Source organism: Suncus etruscus, chromosome 7 (assembly GCF_024139225.1).
Source record: "Suncus etruscus isolate mSunEtr1 chromosome 7, mSunEtr1.pri.cur, whole genome shotgun sequence".
NCBI classification, from domain to species: domain Eukaryota; kingdom Metazoa; phylum Chordata; class Mammalia; order Eulipotyphla; family Soricidae; genus Suncus; species Suncus etruscus.
The window spans coordinates 61,831,652-61,859,335 of NC_064854.1; the positions used below are offsets into that span (position 1 = coordinate 61,831,652).

A 27,684-nucleotide genomic window follows, 5' to 3' on the forward strand; every position below is an offset into this window, starting at 1 on the left:
ATGTCAAGACTAGGAAAAATATCTCAAAGGTGGGGCACCCCCAATGACTCCTATATCCTGGCCCTTTTCTCTGTGCTGGACCTGGGGAGGGGGCCCACCCTTCTGAACCTGAGCTCACTTCCTCATTCTTGGACTGCTGAATGGAGGACATTCCAGTGAGCACAAAAGGGGCGGGGCTCAGGCTTTCAGGGAAGCATTCCAGTAGCTGCCATGGGGCCCTGAGGTGCATGAGGTGAGGTTCCCTGGCCAGTCTTGTCAGTCCTGTTTCTGTTGGGGACCCCTCATTGCTACCCTTATGCAGCATCCCCAGCCCCACACCTGGTAAGAATCACAGCCCTTACCCCTGGACAGATGAGTTGTATAAAAATGATATTTAATAGTGGTTTTTCTCAGAAAGTGGAAGTATAAATATTAGGTCATTTATATCTACAAAGGGGCCTCGAAGTGTTTTCCAGGGCTAGCCACTTCTGTGCGTGAGGCCCCCATCACCCCTGGCTCCCTGACTGGGTCCTTCTCTCTGTTCCCATCAGCAGCCAGAGCCAGTCAGGAATGTCCCCCCTCCCCAACCCTGTACCCAGTCCCCATGGTCTCGCAACTCAGTTTCCTCACTGAGCACGCAACTCCTTGTCTTGATCACACAACCAGAGTGTCCCTGTGGTCACCATCTTCCCTGCTCCTGTCCTGAGCCCTCTCTGGAATCCCCAAGATCTAGCAAGGGACTCTGGGAGAGAACTCTAAAGCAGGTGGGTCTGGCCCATGAGAAGCCCCTTTGCTGCTTTTATGCTGGGTCCTCCCCTCCGCTGGTAGAGGCATCCTGGGGCTGTGCCCCTGTCATATACCCAGCTTCACTCTCTGGGGTTGTTTGGGACAATGACTTGGAAGTGAGTCTCTGCATGTTTCTTCTGGAAGGATCCACGCGGCCTCTCCCTCAGCCCTGCCAGTGGGTTCTCCGGGTGCATGGGGTGGGAGCATGCTCTGTTGTTTAGATGATGTCATCATAGATAGGAGGCCTTGGTGGTGACTTCTCCACCTGGGACAGATGTGCTAGTTTAGATGTTGTGGGGGGAATATCACACACTTCAAGGTGCCTCCCACCCTTTGTGACCCCCCCCTTAGGCACAGATGCCTCCACCCATGGTGGTTCATGGTCTCATGGTTCCCACATTCAGGAAATATTTCTTTGGGGGCTGGAGCAATAGTACAGCAGGCAAGGCACTTGCCTAGGATGCAGCCCATTGGGATTTAAACCCTGACATCCCAGAGGGTCTACCGAGCCCAGCAAGAGAGATTCCTGAGCATAGCCAAGTGTGGTCCCCTCAAAAGAGAAAAAAGGAGGGGCCAGAGAGATAGCATGGAGGTAGTGTGTTTGCCTTGCATGCAGAAGGATGGTGGTTCGAATTCCGGCATCTCATATGGTCCCCCGACCCTGCCTGGAGCGATTTCTGAGCATAGTGCCAGGAGGAGCCCCTGAGCACCGCTGTTGGGTGTGACCCAAAAACCAAAAAAAAAAGGGGGGGCAGGAGCAGTGGTGCAAGCCTTAAGGCTTGTGCACGCTAGACTAGGATGGATCGTGGTTCGATCCCCCGGCATCCCATATGGCTCCCAAGCCAGGAGCGATTTCTGAGCACATAGCCAGGAGTAACCCCTAAGCATAACCAGGTGTGTCCCAAACAAACAAACAAACAAACAAACAAAAAAGACAAAAAAAGAAAAAAGGAAAAACATGTCCTGATGCTTGCCTCCATTTTTCTGCTAGATGCTTCCAGAGCCACTGACCATTGCCCCAGGTTTCTGGAAATTTCCATCCTCCAGCTGGACTCCCCAGCTCCATCAAAAGGAAAGGGGGACCTTTTGGGGAAGTTTCACCAGTCAAGAAGAAGCTGATCCCCAGGGACAAGGAAGGAAAATGGGATTTGGAAGCATGAATGGGTTCCCGAAACACTCACATTTCTGGGGATTTGCACCAGAGAGTAAAGGGTATTAGCAGAATTCTCCTTGGGAATGATGTTCTGAAAACAATAAAAATCAAAGAAATCAGAGAGATTAGTGCCCACCAGTTCTTGAAACCCAAAGAAGGGAGACTGGGTTTAGATAATCTAAAACTTGTCTTTCAAAAATATTTTGCAGGGACAGGAGTGATATAGTTTGCCTTGCATGAGGCCAATCAGGGTTCAATCTTTGCCATTTCATATATTTCTGAGCACTGCCAGAAGTAATTTCTGAGCACAGAACCAGGGAAACCCCCTGAGTGCCACAGGTATGGCCCCAGAAACAAAACAAACAGAAAGCATTTTGTTTGTTTTCAGGCCACACTGAGGTCAGATCCAATATGTTTCTTTGTGCAAAGCCTACACTCTGGGCTTTCTGAGTCTCCTAGGCCTTAGCCCAAATGCGTTCCTTAAAATCCTGAGAGAAGCAAAGAAATGAACTGCCAAGTATTCTGGGCCTCAAGAATGGCAGAGATGGGATACAAGTTACAAATACACTTTTCCAATCCTCAGAGTAAACCCAGGAGGCTATCATTCCCTGGAGCAGCCTGACACTTGAGGTTCTGTCTGAGCTCCAGGGCAACCCAGGGGATCAAACTTCATGGAGGAAGGAGTTCAGGACACAGGCAGGATGTATGTGGCCTCTCTGTAAGGAAGGAGGGTCCCCAAGACACTGTTTGAAGGGGGGATGCAGCCGGATGATAGACAAGCTGATGCTGGGTGGAACTCACCGGGAAATGCATGATCTTGTCTGCCTCATTTGACATCTCCATCCTTCTCTTCTCTCTGGTGGGCTCTGAAATCAGGTGGGCAGAAAATCAGCACTACCCCCCACCTGCTTTCTTGGGAACTGAAAATATTTCTGGGAAATGGGATTTGGGTGAGGGAATGCTTGGGCAGTGACTCATTTCCCTTCTTGGGCTAGGAGCAGAGCACTGAAAGGGGAAGCCTAGAGCAGGTCAGTGGCAGGACTCAGAGTGGTCTCAGGCTGGGTGGGGCTTTGTGTGCAGGAGCCCTGGTTTGACCCCCAGTACCTCAGGGGTCCCAATCACTGCCCCCCAATTGAAGAAGTGGCTTCAGAGAGATGAGGTGCAAAGCTGGTGCTTCTCATAAGGAATGTGTGGGGACCATGGTGGAAGGGGACAGTTCCTGGAGGAGTCACAGGGTGGGTGGAGGAAGAATCAGGGGACTGACAGTGGGGTGTCCCATTCCACTCAGACAGTGGGCTTGGCAGAGAATGGGCAGTTTTGTTTCCCCCTGCCTTGAACTGGGGGCTCTAAAACAGACTGTGGCTTTGGTGTGGTCTCCCCCATTTCCCTCATCCCCCCAGCTGTTGGACACGTGGCCAAGGCAAGAGAAGCTACATTACCTGGAGCCTTACGTCTCCACAGGAGCACTGGTACCAGCACTATGGCACAACATGGGAGCACTGTCACGGTGAGCAAGGCGGGATTAACATGGCCAGCAGGTACTGGAAGGGGAGAGAAGGGGCCAAGGCTTGAGCCCTGCAGCCTCCCTGCACCCACTCTCTCAGCTCAGAACGGGAGCACCGAGTACCCCAGGGAAGCCCCCAGTTTCATCCCCTGAGTGTTGGTAGATTTGGGCCAGGTATCGGAGAGTGAGCTCTAGGATTCCCAAACACCTCTTTCCAACCCCACCTCAAAGAGTAACAATAGTGAAAATAGTTGGATTGGTAGTAGTAGTAGTAGCAATAACAGTAATAGTAATAGTAGCAGCAATGAGTGGTCACAGCAGGACACAAGCACCAACAGTGAGGGTAGTACCAATACTATATGTTGTTATTAGAAGGGCACTGGGCCCCCCAGGACAGAACCCCTCACCAACCTTCACAGAACTCCCTGGCAGACTCTGGGTGTGAGATGTTGCTGCTCACGGGGTTCTTGACCTTGCAGACAAAGTGTACATCGCTGTCACCCAGCCTCCAGGAGACAGGGAGGACAGGGCCCCACTGGGTCTTGTTGGTGACCTCCCAGCTGTATGTCACGGCTGCTTCTCCCTGAGGCATGGAGCATGTCAAGTTCAGCATGCAGACATCTTCCTCCATTTGCCAGTGGTCTGATTTTACCACAGGTCTTGACAGGTGCTCTGGGGACACAGGACACAAGATATGGACAGTGGCCTCCCAGCCTTCCCAAGGGTCCCTAAACAGGCTGTGGGAAAGGAGGACACAGAGTCCAGGACTGATCCAGGAGTGGGCCCCGAGCGCAGAACCAGGAGTGAATCCTTAACACAAAGCCGAGAATGAGTCCTGAGCACAGAACTAGGAGTGAGCCTAGAGCACAGTTAGGAGTGACCTCTGAGCAAAGAGAGAGAAGTGAGCCCTGAGCATAGCCAGAAGTGTGCCCTGAGTGCAGAGTAGGAGCACAGTACTAGGAGTGATCCCCAAACACTGAGTATGGAGTGAGCCCCAAGCACAGAGCTAGGAATAAGCCCTGAACTTAAGAACCAGGAATGATCTCTGAGCACAGATCTAGAAGTGACCCCCAAGCCAGGAGTGATCCCTAAGCACAGAACTAGAAGTGAGCCTTGAGCACAATCAGGAGAGGTCCCTGAGCAAGAGCCAGGAGTGAGCCCTGAGCACAGAGCCAGGAGGGAGAATGGGCCATCCGTTCCATCTTTCCCTTCCCCTGCCCCTCTGCCCAGCCTGGCCCTGGCCCAGTGAATGCCCTTTGGGGTGCAGGGGAGGCAGGAAAGTTGGTTACCATAGACTTGAAGTGTGTACTGCTGCATGACAGGCTGCTTGCCAGAGCTGTGCAGCTCCACGCGGTAGATGCCCATGTCCCCAAGCACCAGGGAGCTCATGCTCAAGGAGTAGTTCCCAGACACAATGCCCAGCCGGCGCCTGTTCTGCTTCTGGTTCACAATAATGATGTCCTTATGGGTGGCATTTGGCTGGATGCTAATGAGGGCTGTGGTGTTGAAGGTCCAGACCACGCTGTCAATCTGCTGCACCAGGTGGCATAAAGGGAAGATCACAGAGCCCCCCACGGTACCCACCAGGTCCTTCTGGACCCTGCAGGCAGCCGCCCCTGTGGGACAGAGAAGGAGCTTCAGCTGCTTGCCTGTCTGCAGCCTGGGGTGGACCCAGTGCTGGGAGATTCATACTGGGATCAGCAGCAGAGCCAGTTACTCTGTGGTGGCCCTTGGATGCTTCCACACAGGGACAGCCCCCACTGGCCATTGTGAATTGGTTTTGTGCAACATATCAGAACCTTCCAGGGCTAGACATACACCTGGCCACAGAAATCTCATTACCTGCAAACCCTAAAATTCTAGATTTTGGGAGGAAGCCAGGATTCATGGAAGATTAGTTCTTGAGCCCCTTCTGCAGCACCCTCAGGAGCTCAGGAAGTCCACCTTGAGACCCAAGTCACCCCCAATTCTCTCTCTTATCTTTTAGCAGGTAATTACCAATTCCTCCCAATGCTGAGAGAGGCCCTCATGCCACCAAATGCCATCTGGCACAGGCCTGGGCCCAACTCAGATTCTGCTCAATTCATCACTAGCATCTCAGGTGCTGATTTGGACTGGCCCTCAGGACTGGCCAGTCAGAGAGTCTGGGCCATGGATTTTCTCTGATTCAGCTTGTTGTATGATAGGTGGTCAGAGGACAAGGCAGGGCCAACTCTTGCTGCTTTATGCCCACGAGCCTTGCATCATGGGCAGAATCACCTGCAAACATTCTAAGAAACCCCTTTTGCCACAGAGTAATGAAGGTACCAGGTGACAGTTGAGGAGATGGCAGGAAAATAAATATTATACCTGCCTCTCCATAGTCTTGGGACATCTAGTGATTCTGGTAATTTCTAAGTACCTCTAAGTAATTTATGGCTGCACAAAAGCTTGGGGGGGGCATACACAGGGTGGCTTTTGCATATGGTAAATACAGACCTGTTTGTGATGCTTCTGGGTTGTTTGTTTGCTTGTTTACTTGGTTTTGAGCCATTCTCAGAGATGCTCAGGGGTTATTCCTAGCTTTGGCAGTGCTCAGATCATAAAGGGTGCTGGGAACAATTTAACTAGCTTGGCCATGTGCAAGCACCCTGACCACTATTCTATCACCCCAGCCCTCTTCTCAATTTTCACACTTGCTCCGGAAGACATGTCAGGGATGGTTCACCAGAGGGCGGGGAGTGAGAACATGAGTTTCCACCATGTGCCTCTCCAACACTGCCTTCTTTAAACAGGAAGAGGAGTTCAGGGGATGAGCTCTGCATGGCCAAAACCCAGCTGGGTGAAGAACAGGGCTGCTGAGGCCAGGTTCACTTCTTTCTCTCTCCACTTGACTAAGGAAAAGGGCCCTGAAACCAGAAGGGTCCTCCCAGACTGTCTGGGTGAAGCTATGTGCTCCCTTAGGCACAGCCCCTCCACCACGGACAGCCCCTACAGAATCCTATCTTGTAACCAAATCCAGAACAATTTCTAGAACCAAGGCCAAAATTGTCTCTACTACTCTGGAACTGTCATAGAGCAGCCTTTAGTGCAGCTGGAACCAGCAGACACTGCAGGGGGTTGGGCTTGTACTGCCTTTCTAGACCCTCTGCCTATCCCCCAAGATTGTGGTTAGTTCAGGAGGTACCAGGTTCCTTCATCCTGAAGGACACAGAACTCCCAGATTGTCTCCAAGGTGAGCATAGTCTTGGGCATGGTCTAGCCAAGCCTTGAAGGGAGAAGGTGCTGGGTTCAGGTAACAGGATATGGTCCAGTTGGGTCCTTGAGCTTGTCCTGTACCCCCTGGGCCCCAGGAACAGGGGTGAGGTAAGAGGAAAATGAGGTACAGAGCTGAGCTATGCTCTACACAGGGATTCTTTGGTTGTTAGAAAGGAAACCGCAACTTTTATTTATTTATTTATTTATTTATGATTTATTTTATTTTTTATTTTTTATTTTTTTGGTCACACCTGGCGGCTCTCAGGGGTTATTCCTGGCTCTGCACTCAGAAATCGCTCCTGGCAGGCACTGGGGACCATATGGGATATCGGGATTTGAACCACCATCCGGTCCTGGATTGGCTACGTGCAAGGCAAATGTCCTACAGCTGTGCTAGCTCTCTAGCCTGAAAGCCACAAGTTTAAAAAAGGAAAGATCTTTGGGGTCACCAACTTCATTTTTGCTTTAGCCATAGTGGTCTGGGGCTGACTGGGTGCAAGGCCCCTGATCCTGTCCTGTCATGCATGATCCCCATCTGGGTCCATGAGCCCGGCCCATGAAGGACAGATAACCCCAAGCCTGGAAACACTCATCTCTGGACACAGGCTGGGAACAGACTGACATGAGGTAGTGGTGCTGACACTCCACCTCCCTGAACCCAGGCCTCATGATGAGGCAGGGCCAGGCCAGTAGTATGGACACATCCCTGAGGATCCCACTATGATGTGATGGCCTAAGTTGGACAGAACCTGCCAGAAGTCAGGTGAGAGCTGAGGGCTAGAACTGGGTGCCTCAGGATTGGGGGAAGGCAATGTGCCAGCACCTGGCATGACCCCTTCTCCCCTCTGAGTTCTATTTCTGACTACCCTTTCCGTTTGGTGAGTAGGGTTTTCCATTTTTGGGGTTTCTGCTCTGTCTCGGGGGGCCAATGGTATTGATGCAGAACCATCAGAGGCTGGTGACAGGATCTTGGGGGAGTTATTTGGGGATCAGTTGAGATTTCTAGTCTCCACACAGCAGCTGAGAGAGACACTTTTGTAGTCTAGGCTCCTGTTGTCTAAGAGACCCAGCAGGAAAGCCATGCACTGCCCACAACACAGCAGTTTCATAGCCAACAAGGGGAAACTTAGTTCTCTTCTCTGAACCTGAACTCAACCCGCCTTTGTTCACACAGTTAAGGATTTGCAAATACAGCTCCTGTCCCTTTAAATACACTTATACATTACAGTTATGCAGTGAAGACAAGATACAAGCCTGCAGTCAGGGCACGGGAAAGTCACTTGCTTTGCATGAAGCCAACTTGAGTATGTTCCCTGGCACCCCAGGTAGTCCTTTGAGCCTTGTCAAGAGTGATCCCCAAGTACAGAGCTAGGAGTAAGCCCTGTTCCCCCAAAAAACCCTAACCCAACCTAACAACAACAACAACAACAACAACAACAACAAAACCCCAACCAATCAAGAGAGCTCAGGACTAAGATAACATTGCCCTTGCCCCAGAGGGAAGGCCCTCTCAGGGCAGGGACCCCCTCTGGTGGCAGTCCCAAAGAGCATATGGACTTGACCCTGGAGCCTCTAAACCCAGCCCCTCTGGCCTCAGTTCTGGTTAGTGCAAAGGAGAGAAGGTGCCCCAGGAGTGCTGGCCGCCCGCTGTCTCAGAAAGCAGCACATTTAATTACCTGTGAGGAGGACCCCGAGAAGAATGTACCAGATGTGCACCCTCGATTTGTGTGCACAGGAACTTCTCATCCTTTCTCTGCTAGCTGTAGAAAAAGAAAACTTCCCTCTTCTACCTGGTTGGGGCTTTAAAGAGAGGCTGGCAGAAGCCTGTGATTGGCTGATGAGCTCTATGCTTACAAAGGGATGTGGGGGGGAATCACGCCTCCAGCCTTTTTGCACCTCACATGCCCCACCTGCCCAATGGAGGAAGTGGAAGTGGAGGATCTGGGAAATGATCGGGACTATTCTGCTTTCTTCAATTCTTCAATTCCTCCCCTGCAGTGTGACCCACCAGGTGGGTGAGGCTTGAGAGATTCAGGCTATATCAGGACACCCTTGGGAGAGGGTTCCTTTGTAGTGATAAAGGGACCACTTGGTTAAGAAGGTGCCACAGATCCTCAAAGTCTCCGAGGTGAAACGAAGTCTGGAGAGCATCTGGGACAGACTCTGGCAATGTTCCAGTTGTTTCACTGACACGTAGTGATACATCCCTGTACACAAAGATGTTGACCTCCCTCCCCATGCACACAATATTACCTGTTGTGAAAAATCAGCTGATTAAAGTGGTTCACGGGTTCTCTCCAAATTATTTTTTTTGGGGGGGGCACTCCAAGGGTGCTCAGGGCTCTATACTCAGAAATTACATCTGGCAGTCATTAGGGACCACATGGAATACTGAGGATCAAACCTGGGTCTGTCATGTGCAAGGCAAATGCTCTCCCACCGTGCTTTGTTCTGGCCCATATTCGACTTCATATAATTATCACTGTATGAGGGCTCACATCTGCCCTAATGGGCTCACTACCATTACACTTCATTGTCTTTAGAAGCATGTCAGTGGAGGCACTGGAATGGGTGCAGAAGACAATTTCTGTGGCTCTGGAAGTCTAGTTGTCAAGGGCCTCCAGAAGGCTGTCCCTGGACTGACCCCATGTGCCCTCCCCTGACTCAATCTTAGTTTTACTTCTCTTTATTGGCTGGGCAGGGACTGCAGATTTGTGTTTTCCCTTCCCTTTTTTGGGATGACTCTGGGTTCTTTTGTTCCTCACTTCAATTTCTTGAGTCCCAGTTCAAAATTTGGGACCATGAATCCCATGTGGAGTCATATTACTGACTGTGAGGACTCATAGAAAAATATCTTAAAATAATATTTATGGGGCCGGGCGGTGGCGCTAAAGGTAAGGTGCCTGCCTTGCCTGTGCTAGCCTTGGACGGACCGAGGTTCGATCCCCCCGGTGTCCCATATGGTCCCCCAAGCCAGGAGCAACTTCTGAGCACATAGCCAGGAGTAATCCCTGAGCATTACCGGGTGTGGCCCAAAAATAAAAAAAAAATATTTATGATTTAGGGGAAGGAGGTTGGGACCACACCTGGCAGTATTCAGAGATCCTTCCTGGCAGGTGCTGAGGATCAGCCCTGGGGGAGTCACATGCAGGGCAAGTGCTCTTTCCACTATACTATCACTCTGTGTTGAGTTTTGATGGCAGCTCTTTCTTTTTTTTTTTTTTTTGGCCACACCCATTTGATGCTCAGGGGTTACTCCTGGCTAAGTGCTCAGAAATTGCCCCTGGCTTGAGGGGACCATATGGGACACCGGGGGATCGAACCGTGGTCCTTCCTTGGCTAGCGCTTGCAAGGCAGACACCTTACCTCTAGTGCCACCTCACCGCACCACCCTTTTGTTTTGTTTTTTTTGGGCCACACCCAGTGGCTCAAGGGTTACTCTGTTTTTTTTTGTTTTGTTTTGTTTTGTTTTTGGTCACACCCGGTGGTGCTCAGGGGTTACTCCTGGCTATCTGCTTAGAAATAGCTCCTAGCAGGCATGGGGTACCATATGGGAATCCAGGATTTGAACCATCTACCTTAGGTCCTGGGTCAGCTGCTTGCAAGGCAAATGCCATCTCTCCAGCCCCTCAAGGGTTACTCTGGGCTCAGAAATTGCTCCTGGCTTGAGGGACCATATGGGATGTAGGGGAATCAAACAGTGGTCTGTCCCACATTAGTGTGTGCAAGGCAAACATGCCCTACCGCTTGCCCCACTGCTCCAGCCCCAGGGCATCTCTTTTTTGCTTATTCATTTGGTTTGTTTTGTGGCCACAGCTGGTGGTGTTCAGAGGTTATTCCTGGCTCTGTGCTCAGGAATTGCTCCTGGCAGTGCTCAGGTGAATCCTATGAGATGTCAGAGATTAAAACTGGGTCCAGGGGGCTGGAGAGATAGCATGGAGGTAAGGTGTTTGCCTTTCATGCAGGAGGTCATCAGTTCAAATCCCAGCATCCCATATGGTCCCCCGTGCCTGCCAGGAGCAATTTCTGAGCCTGGAGCCAGGAGTAACCCCTGAGTACTGCTGGGCGTGACCCCCCAAAAAAACAAAAAACAAACAAACAAACAAACAAAAAACTGGGTTCAGGGGCCAGAGAGATAGCATGGAGGTAGGGCAAAATTTGCCTTGCATGCAGAAGGATGGTGATTCGAATCCTGGCGTCCCATATGGTCCCCCGAGCCTGCCAGGAGCAATTTCTTTTTTTTTTTTTTTTTTTTTTTTTGGTTTTTGGGCCACACCCTGTGACGCTCAGGGGTTACTCCTGGCTATGCGCTCAGAAGTTGCTCCTGGCTTCTTGGGGGACCATATGGGCCACCGGGGGATCGAACCGCGGTCCGTCCTAGGCTAGCAGGCAAGGCAGGCACCTTATCTCCAGCGCCACCGCCCGGCCCCTACCAGGAGCAATTTCTGAGTGTAGAGCCAGGAGGAACCTCTGAGCGCTGCTGGGTGTGACCCAAAAACAAAAACAAACAAACAAAAAACCCCAAACAACCAAAAAAACTGGGTCCAGCAACTTGCAAGGCAAATGACCACTCCACCATGCTATCATTCTGGCCCCTGCTGGGAGCTCTTGTTTTTGCAGCTGATGCCCAAGCTGGGCCCTCAGTGAGTCCCCCAGTCAATACCTGGGGTTTTTAGGCCCTCACTGCCTCTCTGACCCATCCATCTGAGGCAGAACCTCTGTGCACATTAAAAATCGGTTCTTCCAGGTAAGGCATTTGTCTTTCATGCAGAAGGTCGGTGGTTCGAATCCTGACATCCCATATGGTTCTCCAAGCCTGCCAGTAGCAATTTCTGAGCGTAGAGCCAGGAGTGACCCCGCTGGGTGTGACAAGAAAGGAAAGAAAGAAAGAAAGAAAGAAAGAAAGAAGGAAGGAAGGAAGGAAGGAAGGAAGGAAGGAAGGAAGGAAGGAAGGAAGAAAGAAAGAAAGAAAGAAAGAAAGAAAGAAAGAAAGAAAGAAAGAAAGAAAGAAAGAAAGAAAGAAAGAAAGAAAGAAAGAAAGAAAGAAAGATAAAAGGGAGGGGCCAGAGAGATAGCATGGAGGTAAGGCGTTTGCCTTTCATGCAGAAGGTCATTGGTTCGAATCCCGGCGTCCCATATGGTCCCCCGTGCCTGCCAGGAGCAATTTCTGAGCATGGAGCCAGGAGTAACCCCTGAGCACTGCCAGGTGTGATCAAAAAAAAAAAAAAAGAAAAGAAAAGAAAAGAAAACCGGTTCTCCCATGGCATCATTTGTGCTTCAGGCTTTCCAAAAGCATGTTTGGAGGAGGGTATGATCTGCCTGTGTCTTCTTGACCCTTCAGCTCTGTCTTCGCTCATCCTGGTTCTACATCAGCTTCAAGCTCTCCTGACAATTGTTCGGTTCTTTTTTTTTTTTTTTTTTTTTTTTTTTTTTATGTTTTTTTGGGTCACACCCGGCAGTGCTCAGGGAATAATCCTGGCTCCAGGCTCATAATTGCTCCTGGCAGATACAGGGGACCATATGGGACGCCGAGATTCGAACCGATGACCTCCTGCATGAAAGGCAAATGCCTTACCTCCATGCTATCTCTCCGGCCCCCTGTTTGGTTCTTTTTAGACTTGATCCATGAGGAGCAATTTTTTTCTTTCCCCCTTCATTCACTCCTGGGGTGGCATCTCATCCTGCCTGAGATGATCTCTCACCCATGAGGTGGGTGTCCTGAAGAAGTCAGCCCTACAGATGGGCTGTGGGCTCTATTTACCACCATCTTTGTCAGGATCTGGCTCAGCTGTAGATTAGTGTTCTATGGTTTGTGCTTCTACAAGTTTCTGGTCTCTTCATCCCAGCATTTGAAGACTCTTCCCTGCAGCAAGTGTGAAGGATTTGGTGGGAAGGCACAAGTCGGGTGTGGGGTAATTTGAAATGAAGTCAACAAAAAGTTCTTGGGGACAGCCCAGGAAAGAGCATTCTCAGAAAGGAACTAAAAGAGCAAGTGGCTGATGTGGCACTGCCGTGGAGCCCTCACCAGCTCTTTGGGACTCTTATATCCAACCCAGGGGGGTGCCCCAGGGTACCACATGATTTCAGAATAGTAAAACAGATGCTGAGAATCTGTCAGGGTGGTGAATGGGTCATTGAACTATGCCTATGTTGGGCCCCAGAAGGAGCTGGCCAGAGCTGGACCTACTACATGGGTCCTGGTAGAGACAAAGCTCCTCAGAAAGTATATACGTACAGGGACCAGAGAGATAGCCCAGTGGGTAGGGCACTTGCCCTACACCTGGCTCACCTTATGTGGTACACATAAGGTCTGTCTAGCCCTTCTCTCCTACAAGACTCTCTGGGATTAAGCAAACTAAAATAGACTGACATGAATTAGTAAATATTATTTTGGTGGATGTGTGTGTGTGTGTGTGTGTGTGTGTGTGTGTGTGTGTGTGTGTGTGTACCATACCCTGAAGTGCTTAGGACATTTTTTTTTTTTTTTTTGCAGGGACCATACCCAGCAGCATTCAAGAGTTATTTCTGGCTCTGTGCTCAGAAATCACTTCTGGTAGGCTCAGGAGACCTTATGCCAGGGATCAAACCAAGGTTGCCAACATGCCCTACCTGCTATGCTATCGCTCCAGCCCCTTCTTTTTTCTTTTCTTTTTATTTTTTTGTTTTGTTTTTGTTTTTGGGCCACACCCGGTGACAGGGGTACTCCAGACTCTGCACTCAGAAATCGCTCCTGGCTTGGAGGACCATATGGGACATGGGGGGTGGGGGGGATTGAACCACGGTCCATCCTAGGCTAACGTGCTCAAGGCAGAAGCCTTACGGCTTGAGCCACTGCTCTAGCCCCCTTATTATTAACTCTTCATTCTGGAATCACTCCAGGCAGGGCTGAGGGACTACTGTGGTATGAGCAAATGTTCCCTAGACAAACCACCTCTCTAATTTAATTAAAGTCACAAGTTTACTATGCAAGATAATCTCTGTACTTACTAATAAGAAACTGAGTCATTTCTCAATAATGATGGCATGGGTCACACTTCATTTACGGTCATACTTCATTTAGGGAAGTCTGGTGCACAGACTTGATCTGGTTGCACAGAGATATCATCAAACTTTTCTTTAAAATTCCCAAGAAAAGCAATCACATCCCTTGAAGCACATAAGAGAGTTTCATTTTTAGGGAAACAGATTTTGCTTAAGGTTTTGGAAATAGTCACCTGGCTTATCTAGAATTCTCACTGATGGGGCCAGAGAGATAGCATGGAGCTTTTGCCTTGCATGCAGAGGTCGGTGGTTCAAATCCTGGCATCCCATATGGTCTCCCGAGCCTGCCAGGGGCCATTTCTAAGCATAGAGCCAAGAGTAACCCCTGAGCAGCCGGGTGTGACCCCAAAAAACAAACAAACAAACAGAATTCTCACTGGTAAAAACCTTCTTAAAATAAACTAGAAAGCCAGGGACAGGAGTAGGGGACTTTAAATAAGATTCAGGGTCTTCTCCTCCCTTTTTTTGTTATTTATTATTTCAGGGTCTTCTTTTACCCATAGTATAGTTCTAGTTTTATTCTTTTTTTTTTCTAGTTAAACAATGATTTTATTGCCTGAATACACAAATTTATGCAACCAAGGCGGAGGCTGTTGATGATTCACTGAAAAAGAAAAATAGGATACGGAAAACTGAATTAGTGACAGTCTTATATACTCACCACAGAGTATCACCTCAGTTTTTTTCTAAATTGGTTATTAATAAACCCCTATTTAAAAATGTAGCTAAATTTTTATTCTTTTTTTTTTTTTTTTTTTTTGTGGTTTTTGGGTCACACCCGGCAGTGCTCAGGGGTTATTCCTGGCTCCAGGCTCAGAAATTGCTCCTGGCAGGCACGGGGGACCATATGGGATGCCGGGATTCGAACCGATGACCTCCTGCATGAAAGGCAAACGCCTTACCTCCATGCTATCTCTCCGGCCCCTAAATTTTTATTTTTAATATTTGTCTTGTACACATGTTGAGAAAACTTTTCTCCCTCTCCATGTGCCCTAGGGACAGGGGAGAGACAGGTCAGGGCAGGTGTTAATAAACCTAGAGAAGGATTTCCAGTATGCATCATGGTTGTGCTAGAAACTTGAGAACCAGATGACTAAAATTTTTACCCCAAAGTCCTTTCGCCCTTTCACTTACTAAACACAAAGTGCTCACTCATCGCTTTAATACAAAACTTCTCCTCCCTCTGTTTCCTCCTTCAGCAACTCTTTCTGCCCATGTTCTCTTCCCTGAATCCAGTTTTACATCCCCTCCTTTGAAGGCAAGTGCCTAGAAACCAGCCTTGGCAATATGGGGCACTGTTGCATATAAAAACATTTCCATAAGATTATTCTTTGCCTGTTGTCCCACCTTGACCTTCCAGGTGGGGGCGCTGTTGAAAGCCGAATAAATAGTTTATTCAGGGGTCTTTTGGCAGTTTGCTGTGTGGTTCCAGGTGTTTTTTGGAGCTGGCAGTAGGCTGACAAAGGACTCTGCGCCAAATCTTTTACCCCTTTACTCTCCGGTCTTGTGGATTATTTGCTGCGGATAAATATTATCAAGATCTCCCCCTACAAGGGGATAAGGGGATGGGAACCAATTTTTTATGCTGGGAGCTCTTTGAGGATACACAAATAACCAATAAAGGAGTAAACGGGACCCAACAGGGCACAATCTGAGATGCTGGGATGGGTGCATGCAAAGCATGGGCTTGAACTATCACCACCCCCTTCTCTGTTTCCTGCTTTGCCCACACTTCAGCTCTGGAAGACCCTCCCTTGACTCATAGAACCCAGATGAAACTCCCCCAGTTCCAACACCAAACCCCAATTCCCTACAGAAAACCCCTCACACCCACCTGCAGTAGAATTCATGTAGAAGTTGCTCACTCGGGGCCGGGCGGTGGCGCTAGAGGTAAGGTGCCTGCCTTGCCTGCGCTAGCCTTGGACGGACTGCGGTTCGATTCCCCGGCAACCCATATGGTCCCCCAAGCCAGGAGCAACTTCTGAGCGCATAGCCAGGAGTAACCCCTGAGCGTTACTGGGTGTGGCCCAAAAAACAAAAACAAAACAAAAAAACAAGTTGCTCACTCGCCCATCTGCGTGCAAAGCCACATGGAGGAACTTCCTTCTTCCACGCCCAACTCCCCCACCCCCGCCTCTGTCTCTTCCTGAATTCAAGGCCTGAGCCGGTCGGGTGAACTTGCACCATATATCCTGCAGACTGGGTGCACCATTGGAAGGCAGATGAACAGAAGTGCATAAGATGCTGCGTGGGTACTGGGAGGCTTGCCTGGTCCTAGACTTCCTTTTACTTTCCGGATGGTTCCTGGAACCCCAAGTTCAAGGTAAGGCCCACCATGTGCCACAGGGGATCAAGCATAGAAAGCAGTGGGGGAGGGGCAGGAGAGATAGCACAGTATGTAGGACGTTTGCCTTACATGCAGCCGCCTGGGACAGACCCAGGTTCAATTCCCAGCATTCCATACTGGGATCCCCATCCCGAGCCTGTAGGAGCGATTTCTGAGGAAGCCGGGGTGGTGGTGGTGGTGGTGGTGGTGGTGGTGGTGGTGGTGGTGGTGGTGGTATGTGAATTGGGTGGTGCTACTTCGGCTGGTGAGGCCCTTCCCGGTCTCCAGCAGGACTGGGAGGGAATAGAACAGAGACAGGAAGTGAGCAGCTGCCCCAGCTCAGCCCTATGATTGTGGTCTTTGTGCTCTTCAATCCATCTAAACAACAACAGGATGCTGAGCCCTGAGACAACCCCCCACCCCATCCCACCCCCGAGATGCCACAGCCTGGGAAAGCTGTGAGGGGGACATGAGTGGAGTGAGAAACTCAGGGCAGGATCCTGGGCCCCTCAGCAGCTCCTGCTTCATCCTCTTCCTCTTCTCAGGCCTCACCCCTGCACCCTCTTTCTTTCCCCTTTCTCTGACCCCAAGAGCTCCAGGCTGGGCTGCCCAAGGAGTTTCTCTGCTCAGGAGAAGAAATTGGTCTGAAAAGAGCTGATGGGTGAAAGCCACATCTCTGGGCCTGGGGCCAGGGATCAGGGCCACTGCAGGGAGCCACGGGGAATCAGTGACACCCTCCAGGCTATCCTGGGGAGCCTCAGTCTGCTTTGGAGAGCTGGGGCTTGTAGCTGTTTGAGAGCCTCCTCCAAATCATCCAGGGGCCATGCTGATGCTCTCATGATTTGTGGCAGCCCTTGGCCCACAGGACCACCTGTTAATGCTATGTAGGAGCACCATGAGGTGTCAAGTTTGGGCCCCAGCTATATCCCAGGGCTAACCCTGGACCCTTCTCCCCAGGCTTCCTTCCTTCCATACACACCCTGGAGAGGGGTCAGGGAATCAGAGGAATATGGGGACCGGGACTGGACCAAGGCTGATTTGACCCCTAGAGGTGCCCGTCCCCTTCAGCGTCCTGTCTCACAGGAGCACTTCCGGGTTGCAGAGCCCGCCCCAACTCGAGTTTTGTCCTGAAGCCACAGCCTGGGCCCTCAGTACCACCTTCCTAGGCCACTTCTTGACATCTCTTACACCACTGACCTCCCTCTGCCTGGTTCATATGCACACATGGATACATATATGGATGGATGAATGTATGCAAGCATTCATGGTGTGTACATGTGTGTACATGCAGTCATGGATGTGTGTATGCAATAAGGTATTATGTGTATACATGCATAGTGTACATATATATTTATGCAGCCATGTAGTATTATGTATTAGGCATGCAGACATAAAATGTATACATGCATGTAGACACAGAGTGTGTGTGTGCAAGTATGGAGTGTGAGCATACATGTAGGCATAGAGTATGTGTGTAGACGTGAAATGTGTACATACATGTAGGCACAAAGTGAGTGTGTATTGATCAGGTGGAAATGTGTCCATGTGTATAGGCATGGAGTAAGCCTGTATATATGTCAGCATGAAAAGTATACATACATATAGGCATGAAGTGAACATGTGTTGTGCAAGCATAAAATGTGTACATGTATTTAGATAGGAGCAAGCATGTAGTGCAGGTGTGAAATGTACACGTGTACAGGCACAAAGTGAGCATGTACATATGCACGCACACATAGACCATGTATGTGTGCATGCATGGATTCATGTACAGAAAGGAGAACAGATGGACAGTGGGTTGAGAGGGACAAAGGGAAGAGTTTGAGCCACCGAGTTGGTCATCTGTGTGTTGATTTTGTTTTTGTTTTATTTTTTATTTTTTATTTTTGAGTCATACCTGGCTGCGCTCAGGGATTACTCCTAGGTCTATGCTCAGAAGTCGCTCCTGGCAACCTTGTGGAACCATATGGGATGCTGGGATTAGAACCACCGTCTGTTTGAATTTGCTGCATGCAAGGCAAATGCCCTACCATTGTGCCATCTCTCCGTCTCCTGTGTGTTGACTTTGTAAGCCAGGGAGGATCAAATTCTGTCCCCTCTGGTGCATTTGGGACTAGGTATATTTCTGCCTGCTAATGACCAAGAAAGAACAGGTTCCAGGCTGATAGGACCAAAGCAACATGCAGGGTGGCAGGACGTGGCAGAAGAATAGTCTGGGGTAGGTGAGCACCAGAGAAAATCTAAGCATGATACGGGGTTTGGAATGTTTCAGGAGCAACACCGTGGGAAACAAAAGACACATCATCTCCTTAAGTTATCTGCCTTAACCAGAGCTCTCTGCAAGGTAGGAGGAATGGCCTGTTTAGTGACCTGATCAGGAGTCAAGGCTGATTAGTGACCACTTATCGTGAGGAGATGGCACCCCCTTTGTTCTGTCCTTCTCATCCCTGAGCAGTATCTCTGAAGCTTTTACCTCAAGGGTAATATCTGGAATAGTTGCCCTATGGGGTTCTATCTGCCAGGCGGTTTGAGAACAGCGTCATAGGGATATCCTACAGGTTGTATCTCAGGGCAGCCTCCTCTGACTCCTCCTGCTGCCAAGATGGGGGGGTCTCTGCTACCCCCTACATCTCTCTTTCCTGGCCCCTGCTTTCACCCCCTCATACACACTGGAAGAACCAAGAATCTCAAGGCTCAGCCTTGGCTTCCCCAGCACAGGCTATGTGCAGGGTGGTGAGCACTCACTTCCTCGGGCATCTCTGTGGCCCCTGGTTCTGAGGGCTCAGCAGGGGGTTTGTTCCATTGGATTTTGCTTCTTTGGGCCTAAGTCTCATCCTGGTCTGAAGACACACACTTCTATGCTCCACACACACTCAAGGTGACCCTCTTGATCGCAGGTCAGCCCACAGTGCCTGTGACAACAGCCCTCACTGGCAGCCAGGTCTCCCTGGCTGGCCCCAACCTGCCCAGCATGTACAAAGAGATCGCCTGGCTCTTCTCAGCCAACCTTAAGATCTTGATTCAGGACTCAACTGGTGTGGTGTTCTTCAAGAACCATCTGGAGAACCGGGTTAGTCTGGGTACTAACGGTACACTGCACATCCACTTCCTGAGAAAGAACGATAGCAGCGTCTACATCCTGCAGCTACTGAAAATGGACGGCACTGTGGAGGAGAGGCAGGTGCCCCTGCAAGTGTATGGTGAGTGAGGGGCAGGAGAAGAGCTGGGGGAAAGGAGTGGGAGAGGTGGAGGTGGAGGGGGGAGCAGAAAGAAGAAGGGGAGAGGGGAGGAGATGGGAGAGGAGATGGAGAGAGGAGGGAGAAGGGGATAGAGATGGGAGGGGAGAAGAGAGAGAACAGGATGGGAGGAGGGAGGGAACATGGAGGAGAGGAAAGAGGGAGGAGAGAGGAATCAAGGAGGGTAGGAAGTAGGGAACATAAAGGGGAGGAGGGGGAGAAGCAGGACAAGGAAGAGGCAGGGGAGGAAGGGGAGGAGAAGCAGGAGGAAAGGGAGGACTGACGGAGACAGAGGGACAGAAGAGCAGGAGCAGAAGAGAAAGAGTTCCTTGCTGTGACCTGCAGTTCTTTTGTTCTGGGTCTCTGGTGTCCCCTGCTGGCTGTAGTTCTGCCACTGCTTTACTTCAAGCCCTGCAGGAGGTTTCCTCTTCCTCTGCCCACCACCATGGGAATATTTTGCTCAGATCTTGGGCACATGCTACCCTCTCCTGTGTCTTCCTTCACAGACCCTGTGCCCACACCTGTCATCACAGTGCAGAATCTGCAGCACCGAGGCCCTGGCTGCTTCCTGAACCTGTCCTGCCACGTACCCAGCTCTGAAACCCATATCAACTACTCCTGGTTGGGGCCCAAGGGGTTTCTGTCTTCAAACCATGTGCTAGAGGTCACCACGGACACATCTGTGTCCTACACCTGCCAGGCCAGAAATTCTCTGAGCAGCAGTAACAGCACTGTGAGCTTTGCTGCCTGTTCTGAAGGTGAGTGCAGAGTGTGTGGGAAGGACTGGCTCTCATCCCTTTATCACTCCATTCCTTCCTCTTCCCTCCATCCCTTTATAGCTCTGTTCCTCTATCCTATTCATCCCTCATCCTTCTTCCATCTTTCATTCTTCCCTCCCTCCATTCATCCTCCATCACAGACCCTGTGCCCAAGCCTGTCATCACAGTGCAGGACTTGCAGCACCAGGGCCCTGGCTTCTTCTCGAACCTGTCCTGCCTGTGCTCAGCCCTGAAGCCCTTGTCAATTACTCTTGGTTGGGGCCCAAGGGATTCCTATCTTCAAGCTATGTGCTAGAGGTGGTCACCCAGGAGACACCTGTGTCCAACATCTGCCAGACCAGAGACCCCCTGAACAGCAGCAATAGCACTGTGAGCTTTGCTGCCTGTCCCACAGGTAAATGCAGGGTGTGGGGAAGGACAGGCCCTTCATCCCTCCATCCTTTTATTGCTCCATCCATCCATCACTCTCTATCATTCCGTCTTCCCTCCATCCCTTTATTGTACCCTCCCTTCATCCCTCCATTCATCCTTCTATCTTTCATTCCTCCCTCCCCCTTTATCTTCCCTCCATACCTCCCTTCATTCTCTTTTCCCTTCCTCATTCCCTCCTCTCCTGTCCTCCCCCTTTCTGTTCTAATGCCCCAGCCTTGGTCCAGATGGTCAGCAGTACAGACCATAGGGAAGGGAGGACAGCCTGGGGCTTTGTGTGTGTGGCAATTCACAGGTGATGTGTCCAAAGTGAGTCTAAGGGGGGCCAGCCTATGTGCACCCCGACATCCCACGCTGGTCTGTTCCTCCAGAGCACTCCTCAGGACGGCTGGACATGGCTGCCTGGCTGCTGGTGCTGAAGCCCCTGGTACTCCAGTTCCTGCTGTCCTGATTGGCCCTACCCAAGTCCAGATCCACCCACCAGATGAACATCATCAAGTCCTGGGTTCAAGGACCCTGAAGCCCTTCAAACATTGGCAGAACTGTAGAGTTACATTGTATGTGTTGTACAATACTTTCATTGTGGTGCCTGATTGCTCTACTGTCGATAACTCTCATGCATACCCACTGTGAGTACCCCACCCTCCTCCACCCATTCCAGGAATCCTTGTACCCAGAAGCTCAGAGCCACTGTCTGACTCTCTAGTTCTGGGATCAAAGTGAGTTGGTGCAGAAGGCAAGGGCAGGACATCAGTGTGTCCTTGCATAAGGTCAACCTGGCTCCCTTCTGGGACCACAAATCCTTTCCCAGCTCCACTGACTGTGACCCCCAAGTAAAGCCTTTGAATACTCCTGGGCTTAGCCTCTAGGCCCTCTCCAAATCCCCAAAACTCATCTTCATCTTCGTTTTTCTTCTGTCTGTCACTGAGACATTTGTTCTTAGACAAACAGACACGCAGAGAGGATATGTGTGCTCTGACTCCACAGATACAGGCAGAAAACATGTGTGTCCTAGTTTCATGAACACACATACTGCTGCCTCCTCAGATACATGCAGAAAACACGTGTTCCTGGCTTCATGAACATATATCTTTAGATACATACAGAAAGCATGTGTTCCTGGATTGATTAACACACATGCTCCTGGTTCTTCAGATACACATGAAAACATGTGTTCCTAGTTTGATAAATGTGAATGCTCTGACTCCTCAGATACATGCAGAAGCATGTATCTTGGTTTTAGAGACATGCAGGGAGCCTGTGAGGTCCTGGCTTGACAGCAGCAGAGTGGATCCACCTTACCTGCTTTGGACCTTCTTTTACCGGGCACGAAAAGAAAGTGGGATCCCTTGATCTCCTGGGCCCCATTAGCAGGTTTCCCTGGCCCTCACATGTCCCCAGGGAGTGGAAGCCTCAAGGAGCCCCTGGCGGAGCTGAGCCCCACCAGGGACTAAGGTCTGCAGCCAGACCTGGAACCCACAGCTCCAGAATTGTTGTGAACATGTGTGTATGAGTGTAGATGTGTTTTTGAGCATGTGCGAAAGTGTGTACGTGCGTATGAGTGTGACTGTGCAGGAGTGTGATATGTGCGTGAGTGTGTGAGTGTTTGCATTGTGTGTGCATGTGTGACAGTGGTGAGTGTGGTGGGGGTGTGGGGACAGGAGAGAAAGAGATCACACCCGAGAGAGACCCCAGGAGTGCCCAGAGGAGAGCACACTAGCCCCAAGAGCAGACAGGGATGAAGGTGCTGGGAAGATGGAGAAGCAGGTGTGATGGGTTCCCCTCTCCCACTGTGGTTCCAGCATTCTGGTCCCTGGAGACATAGTAACAGGAAGTGGGGAGGGGCTTACATTGAGCGCTAGAAGTGATAAGTGCAGGGGTGGCGAATATGCAACTCCCGGCCAAAATGAATGCGGCTCTTTGCCTCTTATCATGATTTTGTATACTGTGGCTCTTTGCCAAGTTTAGATTTTGTTTTGCTGCTTCTGAGGAGGGACCTCTGAGGAGAGATCTCCGAGCACGTAGTCCCGCCCCAGGCTTCGGCATCTTGTTTCCCATCCCTCGGAAACAACTGCACGGGCCAGCGAGCGGGGGGACCCATGTGTCACATGCTGGGTCACATCTTGCCGTTAGTTCTTAGTGTGGAGGACGCAGCACACCCTCACCATCACTGCAGGATTCTGACCCTCACTCAAAATAGCAAAATGCAATATGTGTTTAATAGATTATTGTTAAAATTAGATGCTTTTGTGTGAGTGTTTGTCTGTTTTGGCAGGTCATTGCGTGGTGTGGCTCTCTGATTCTCAGTTTAAAATTTTGGCTCTTTGTGTCGAACTTGTTCGCCACCCCTGGATAAGTGAAACCATCCCCTCACACATACCATGGGGATGGAAGCTCCTTGCAACAGGGGAGGTGGGTGGGGGATGTTTCCTCCTCAGAGCCAGCCCCCAGATGCCCAGTAGGGGTCCCGGAGAACACAACTGGCTAGAAAGTTCCCCTTCCCCCGCACCCACACACCTAGACCCACCATGTTTCTGAATAGCAGCAGCAGGAAAAAGGACTTTGCTGTCACAGGCTGTCTTGGGACCAGCCACATCCCAGACCATCAGCGATTCCATGGGTTTTGTCCAAGCTCAGCGATGGTTCGCTCAACTCACATGTGTGATCAACCACACAGAGAAATATGGGTGGAGGAACATTTCTTTAACAAAGAAAGAAAATGCGGGGCCGGGCGGTGGCGCTAAAGGTAAGGTGCCTGCTTTGCCTGCGCTAACCTTGGACGGACCGCGGTTCGATCCCCCGGTGTCCCATATGGTCCCCCAAGCCAGGAGCAACTTCTGAGCACATAGCCAGGAGTAACCCCTGAGCGTTACTGGGTGTGGCCCAAAAACCAAAAAACCAAAAAACCAAAAAAACAAAAAAAAAACAAAGAAAGAAAATGAAACATTCTTGGCTTGTTTTGTGGCCATACCCTTACAGAGGGATTTGCTCTCAGCCATGCTGCGGGTCTGTGGGAACTAGGGCTTGAACCTGAAGGCCATTGCAGGAGAAGCCCCTCTCCCCCACCCTACAATAATATTTAATTAGCCAAAGTCTGTTAGATTATACTCTGATTTTTACCCAAAACAAAGACATTCCCCAACTTTCTCTTTCTTTTCACTAACCCCTTTGACTGTAAAAGTCTACCTGGATAGGTACTTTTGTCTTTCACTCTACCCCTTCCTTCCCTGTTGAATCTGAACTGGTCAATAAAGAAAGATTTTGTTTTGGCAGGCTTGGAGAGACCACAAGGCAAGAAGCCACTCAACTCCATGATTTTCTCCCTATGACTAGCTTGGTTTATTAATTATTTGTGGCTTCAGACCCATTTACCTAGGATTGGAAATATGGTTTGGTGATTTATTTAACTGAGTCCATGAGTGTATATTTTGGGCAGGATAAAAGGGTGATCCATGACTTACTTACTAGGAGTAAGCCATGAGCAGTGCCAGGTGTGACCCAAAAGCAAAATAAAAATAAAAACCATGCAGACTGAAATGACAACATAGTGGGGAGGGCATTTGCCTTACATGCAGCTGACTTGGGTTCAATCCCCAGCATCCTAGGTCCGCTGAGCCTGCCAGGAGTATTTTCTGAGCTCAGAACATGGAGTAATCCTGAGCTCAGCCAGGTGTGGCCCAAAACCAGAACAAAAAAGACTCTGACCCTCATACTCCATAGAAATGGCCACACAACCCCTTAATCCCCATAACCAACAGGGACACCTCCTAGGGTGTCTGGGGCTCTAGCCCTGGTCTAGTCTGGATCACCTGCCTTGCATGGGCAAAACTGAGTTTCACTCCTGGAATTGCAGGTTCTGCACCTAGTCACTGAGGGTCTGACCACTGAACAATGCAGCTCCATTGGCTTAATATCACCTGAATGCCAAGGGCTTCTCAGGGATTCTAAGGGCTTGGAAGAAAGAAAGTAAAAGGCAAACAAACAAACAAAAACAACACCCAAAGTAAAGGAAAACAACCAACCAACAGCATCCCTCTTGGCTGCAGCTAGCTTTTGGGTTCAGTTGTGTTAGAGAACTTTGAGTTCCCTTGAGGAGAGTGGGTGACACAAACAGAAGAAAAGAGAGACCACACAAATCTATGTGGGAGAACAGTGTTCTAATCTTTAATGCCCAAACTAGGGGTTTCTAATGGGATATATTACCAGTCACAGGTATGAAAAGAATGCTCACGGGGCCCGGCGGTGGCGCTAGAGGTAAGGTGCCTGTCTTGCCTGCGCTAGCCTAGGACAGACCGAGGTTCGGTTCGGCGTCCCAGATGGTCCCACAAGCCAGGAGCGACTTCTGAGTGCATAGCCAGGAGTAACTCCTGAGCGTCACTGGGTGTGGCCCAAAAAGCAAAAAAAAAAAAAGAAAAAGAAAAAGAAAAGAATGCTCACATTTTGTTTCTTTGCAAAGTACAACATATCTCTTGTTAACAGAAACTTATCAGTGTACACTATTTGATCTTCAAAACAATTCACATGGCTCTAGGTGGTTTACAGACCTTTGAATAGATACATTTCAGTAGGAGCAGAGAATAAAAGGCAGGTAAGTTTTTTTTGGGGTGTTTTTTTTTTTTTTTTGGGGCCACATCCCGCGGTGCTCAGGGGTTACTTCTGGCTGTCTGCTTTGAAATAGCTCCTGGCAGGCACGGGGGACCATATGGGACACCGGGATTCAAACCAACCACCTTTGGTCCTGGATTGGCTGCTTGCAAAGCAAACGCCTCTGTGCTATCTCTCTGGGCCCAGGAAGGTAAGTTTTAACATCTCAAACTAGTTCCTCTTTGGCCAGGCCCTAGGTGTCATACTGATGTAAATTAAGAGATTAGCGAGAAGCCAAATTTCCCTACCAAATTTCCTTTTCCTGAGGAACAGATTTTTAGATCTAGGGGCTTTTTGGAAGGGGCAATAAAGTAGATAAACTTATATGAAAGGGATGCAGAATCTATACCTGGTAAAGTATAGTCAATGCTATACTGGATGAACTTTTTTGGAGTGTAAATTAGTTTAGCCAGTATTCAAAGTGATGTCCCTAAAGCAAAACAATTCTTTCTTTACAAACTGCTATGGCATGTAAAAGACAAAGAGGAAAGAAATTAAGGGCCAGAGCCATAGCACAGGGGTAAGGCCTTTGTCTTGCATGTTATCAACACAGGATGGACACCGGTTTGAATCCCGGCATCTCATATAGTTCCCCGAATCTGCCAGGAGTGACTTCTGAGTGCAGAGCCAGGAGTATCTCCTGAGCACCACCAAAAAAAAAAAATAATAATAATAATAAATAAATAAAAAGAGGAAAGATATTGTTTTTGGTGTTGAGTTTTCCAGGGAAAGAGAAATTTAATCCAGGCTATAAAAATTGCCTGTAAAGGGGGCCGGGCGGTGGCGCTAGAGGTAAGGTGCCTGCCTTGCCTGCGCTAGCCTAGGACGGACCGCGGTTTGATCCCCCAGCGTCCCATATGGTCCCCCAAGCCAGGAGCGACTTCTGAGCGCATAGCCAGGAGTAACCCCTGAGCGTCAAATGGGTGTGGCCCAAAAACCAAAAAAAAAAAAAATTGCCTGTAAAAATCCTTATGTTAGGAAGAAAAAAGTTCACTATATATACACTTAATACAGCAGAAGGAAGATTAATCTTTAGGCCAATTAATGTTTGTTACAAAGCAAGCAGAATTCAGTACCATGAATCTCATCAGCCATCTAAACTGGGAGAAAAACTCCTCAGTGGGTCTTCTGATGAGATATTTCTCAGTAATTTTTGTCCAGTCAACCACACTGGGGGAAAAACTTCCCAGCAGGCCGACTGGTGAAATATTCTTTTAGAAATCTTGAGATTCCTCTTATATTAATAGTGTGACCCCTCGTGGTGAAAGGTGGTGGCAGGGGTAAGCTGAAAGGGGAAGCCCCAAGTTCCCAGAAAGTGTTCACATGGATTCTTTGAAAGTCCGCCCCCACCTTTTCCCGGGGTGCTGGAGACCACTGGATTCCGATGCTTGAATTCTCTTTCACAGAATAATCTAAGAAGTGAAAGCCCCAGGCTGGACAGATAGCATGGAGGTAGAGCATTTGCCTTGCATGCAGGACGGTGGTTTGAATCCCGGCATCCCTTATGGTCCCCCGAGCCTGCCAGGAGCGATTTCTGAGCGTAGAGCCAGGAGTAAGCTCTGAGCTGGGTGCGATCCAAAAACCAAAAACAAACAAAAAAAGTGAAAGCCCCATGGGTAGGTGGGGCTGTAGGGTCAGGTAGGCTCTGTGCTCTCCTATGCTCCCTAGTGCTCCTCAAAGTTCTTTGCAAACACACTCTCAGGACCCAGACTGACTCCACAGTCTGGAACAACCTGGCCTTTGTTCATTCCTATCTTATATCCTTAGTCCTGCCTTGCAGCACCCATTATAGCTGTCTATGTCACTCACTTCCCCAAACTTGGCTGTAGTGGTAGTGGTAACTCGCTCCTCTTCCTGGAACCTCTCACCACCCCCTTGCATCCCTTAGCGGTAATGCCACCCACCAGACCAGGCATGTTTCTGGGAGCCAACCACCACCTAACACTTGAGAGGAGGATGGTGCTTGAGACACTTAAGAGGTGTCCATGACTGTGTGGTCTGTGTGTCCATGGGGGCCTCTGTCCGTGGCTGTGTGGTCTATATGGTAGGGTGAGCACCCCCTTGTGGCCAGTATTCTGAAGTTAAGCTCCACTTGTCAAAGGGCTCTTTTTTTTTGGGGGGGGGGGAGGTCCACATTCAGCATTGCTTAGTTGTTACTCCTGGCTCTGTGCTCAGGAATCACTCCTGGCATGCATCCATAGAATGCCAGGGATTGAAACCAGGTGGTTGCATGCAAGGCAAACACCCTCCCTGCTGTGCTATTGCTCCAACCCTTCATGGGGCTGTTTTTAAAAGGACAAATATTGTTTTTTGCATTTCCTCCTGGGAACAGCAAGCCTGGGGGTAGGGATGTCTCACATTCACAGGAGTAATCGGTTAATTAGCAATCGATCACCAGTCCTAAAGCCATGCTGTGGTGGGTATGGACTCTTGGACCCCAAAACCCCTTCTTTCTACCCTGCTCAGAATGTGGAAGCCTTGGAGTAAACAGGGTCATCTTGAGCCTGTCTCCCCTGTGAAATGGGGAGTTGCTTACAGGACCCTGGAACCCCAGCCTGCCTGCAGGTGTC

General features: G+C 49.7%; 2 protein-coding genes across 2 annotated transcripts; one reads left to right on the forward strand and one right to left on the reverse strand.

The window, feature by feature from the left end:
* Window positions 1-1,850: 1,850 nt before the first annotated feature.
* Window positions 1,851-5,108, reverse strand: SLAMF7 (SLAM family member 7; the record flags this gene model as incomplete). The annotated part of the gene is made up of 5 exons (XM_049777620.1): window positions 1,851-2,009; window positions 2,720-2,784; window positions 3,358-3,459; window positions 3,834-4,094; window positions 4,712-5,108. Coding segments are annotated over 5 exons (972 nt in total), but the record flags the coding sequence as incomplete, so codon positions are not given.
* A 10,775-nt stretch (window positions 5,109-15,883) lies between these two features.
* On the forward strand, window positions 15,884-21,312 carry CD48 (CD48 molecule). The gene is made up of 4 exons (XM_049777064.1): window positions 15,884-16,023; window positions 18,924-19,226; window positions 19,769-20,020; window positions 20,842-21,312. The coding sequence occupies exons 1-4, from the start codon at window positions 15,942-15,944 to the stop codon at window positions 20,919-20,921; spliced, it is 717 nt and encodes a 238-aa protein (XP_049633021.1). The 5' UTR covers window positions 15,884-15,941; the 3' UTR covers window positions 20,922-21,312.
* The last annotated feature ends 6,372 nt before the right edge of the window (window positions 21,313-27,684 follow it).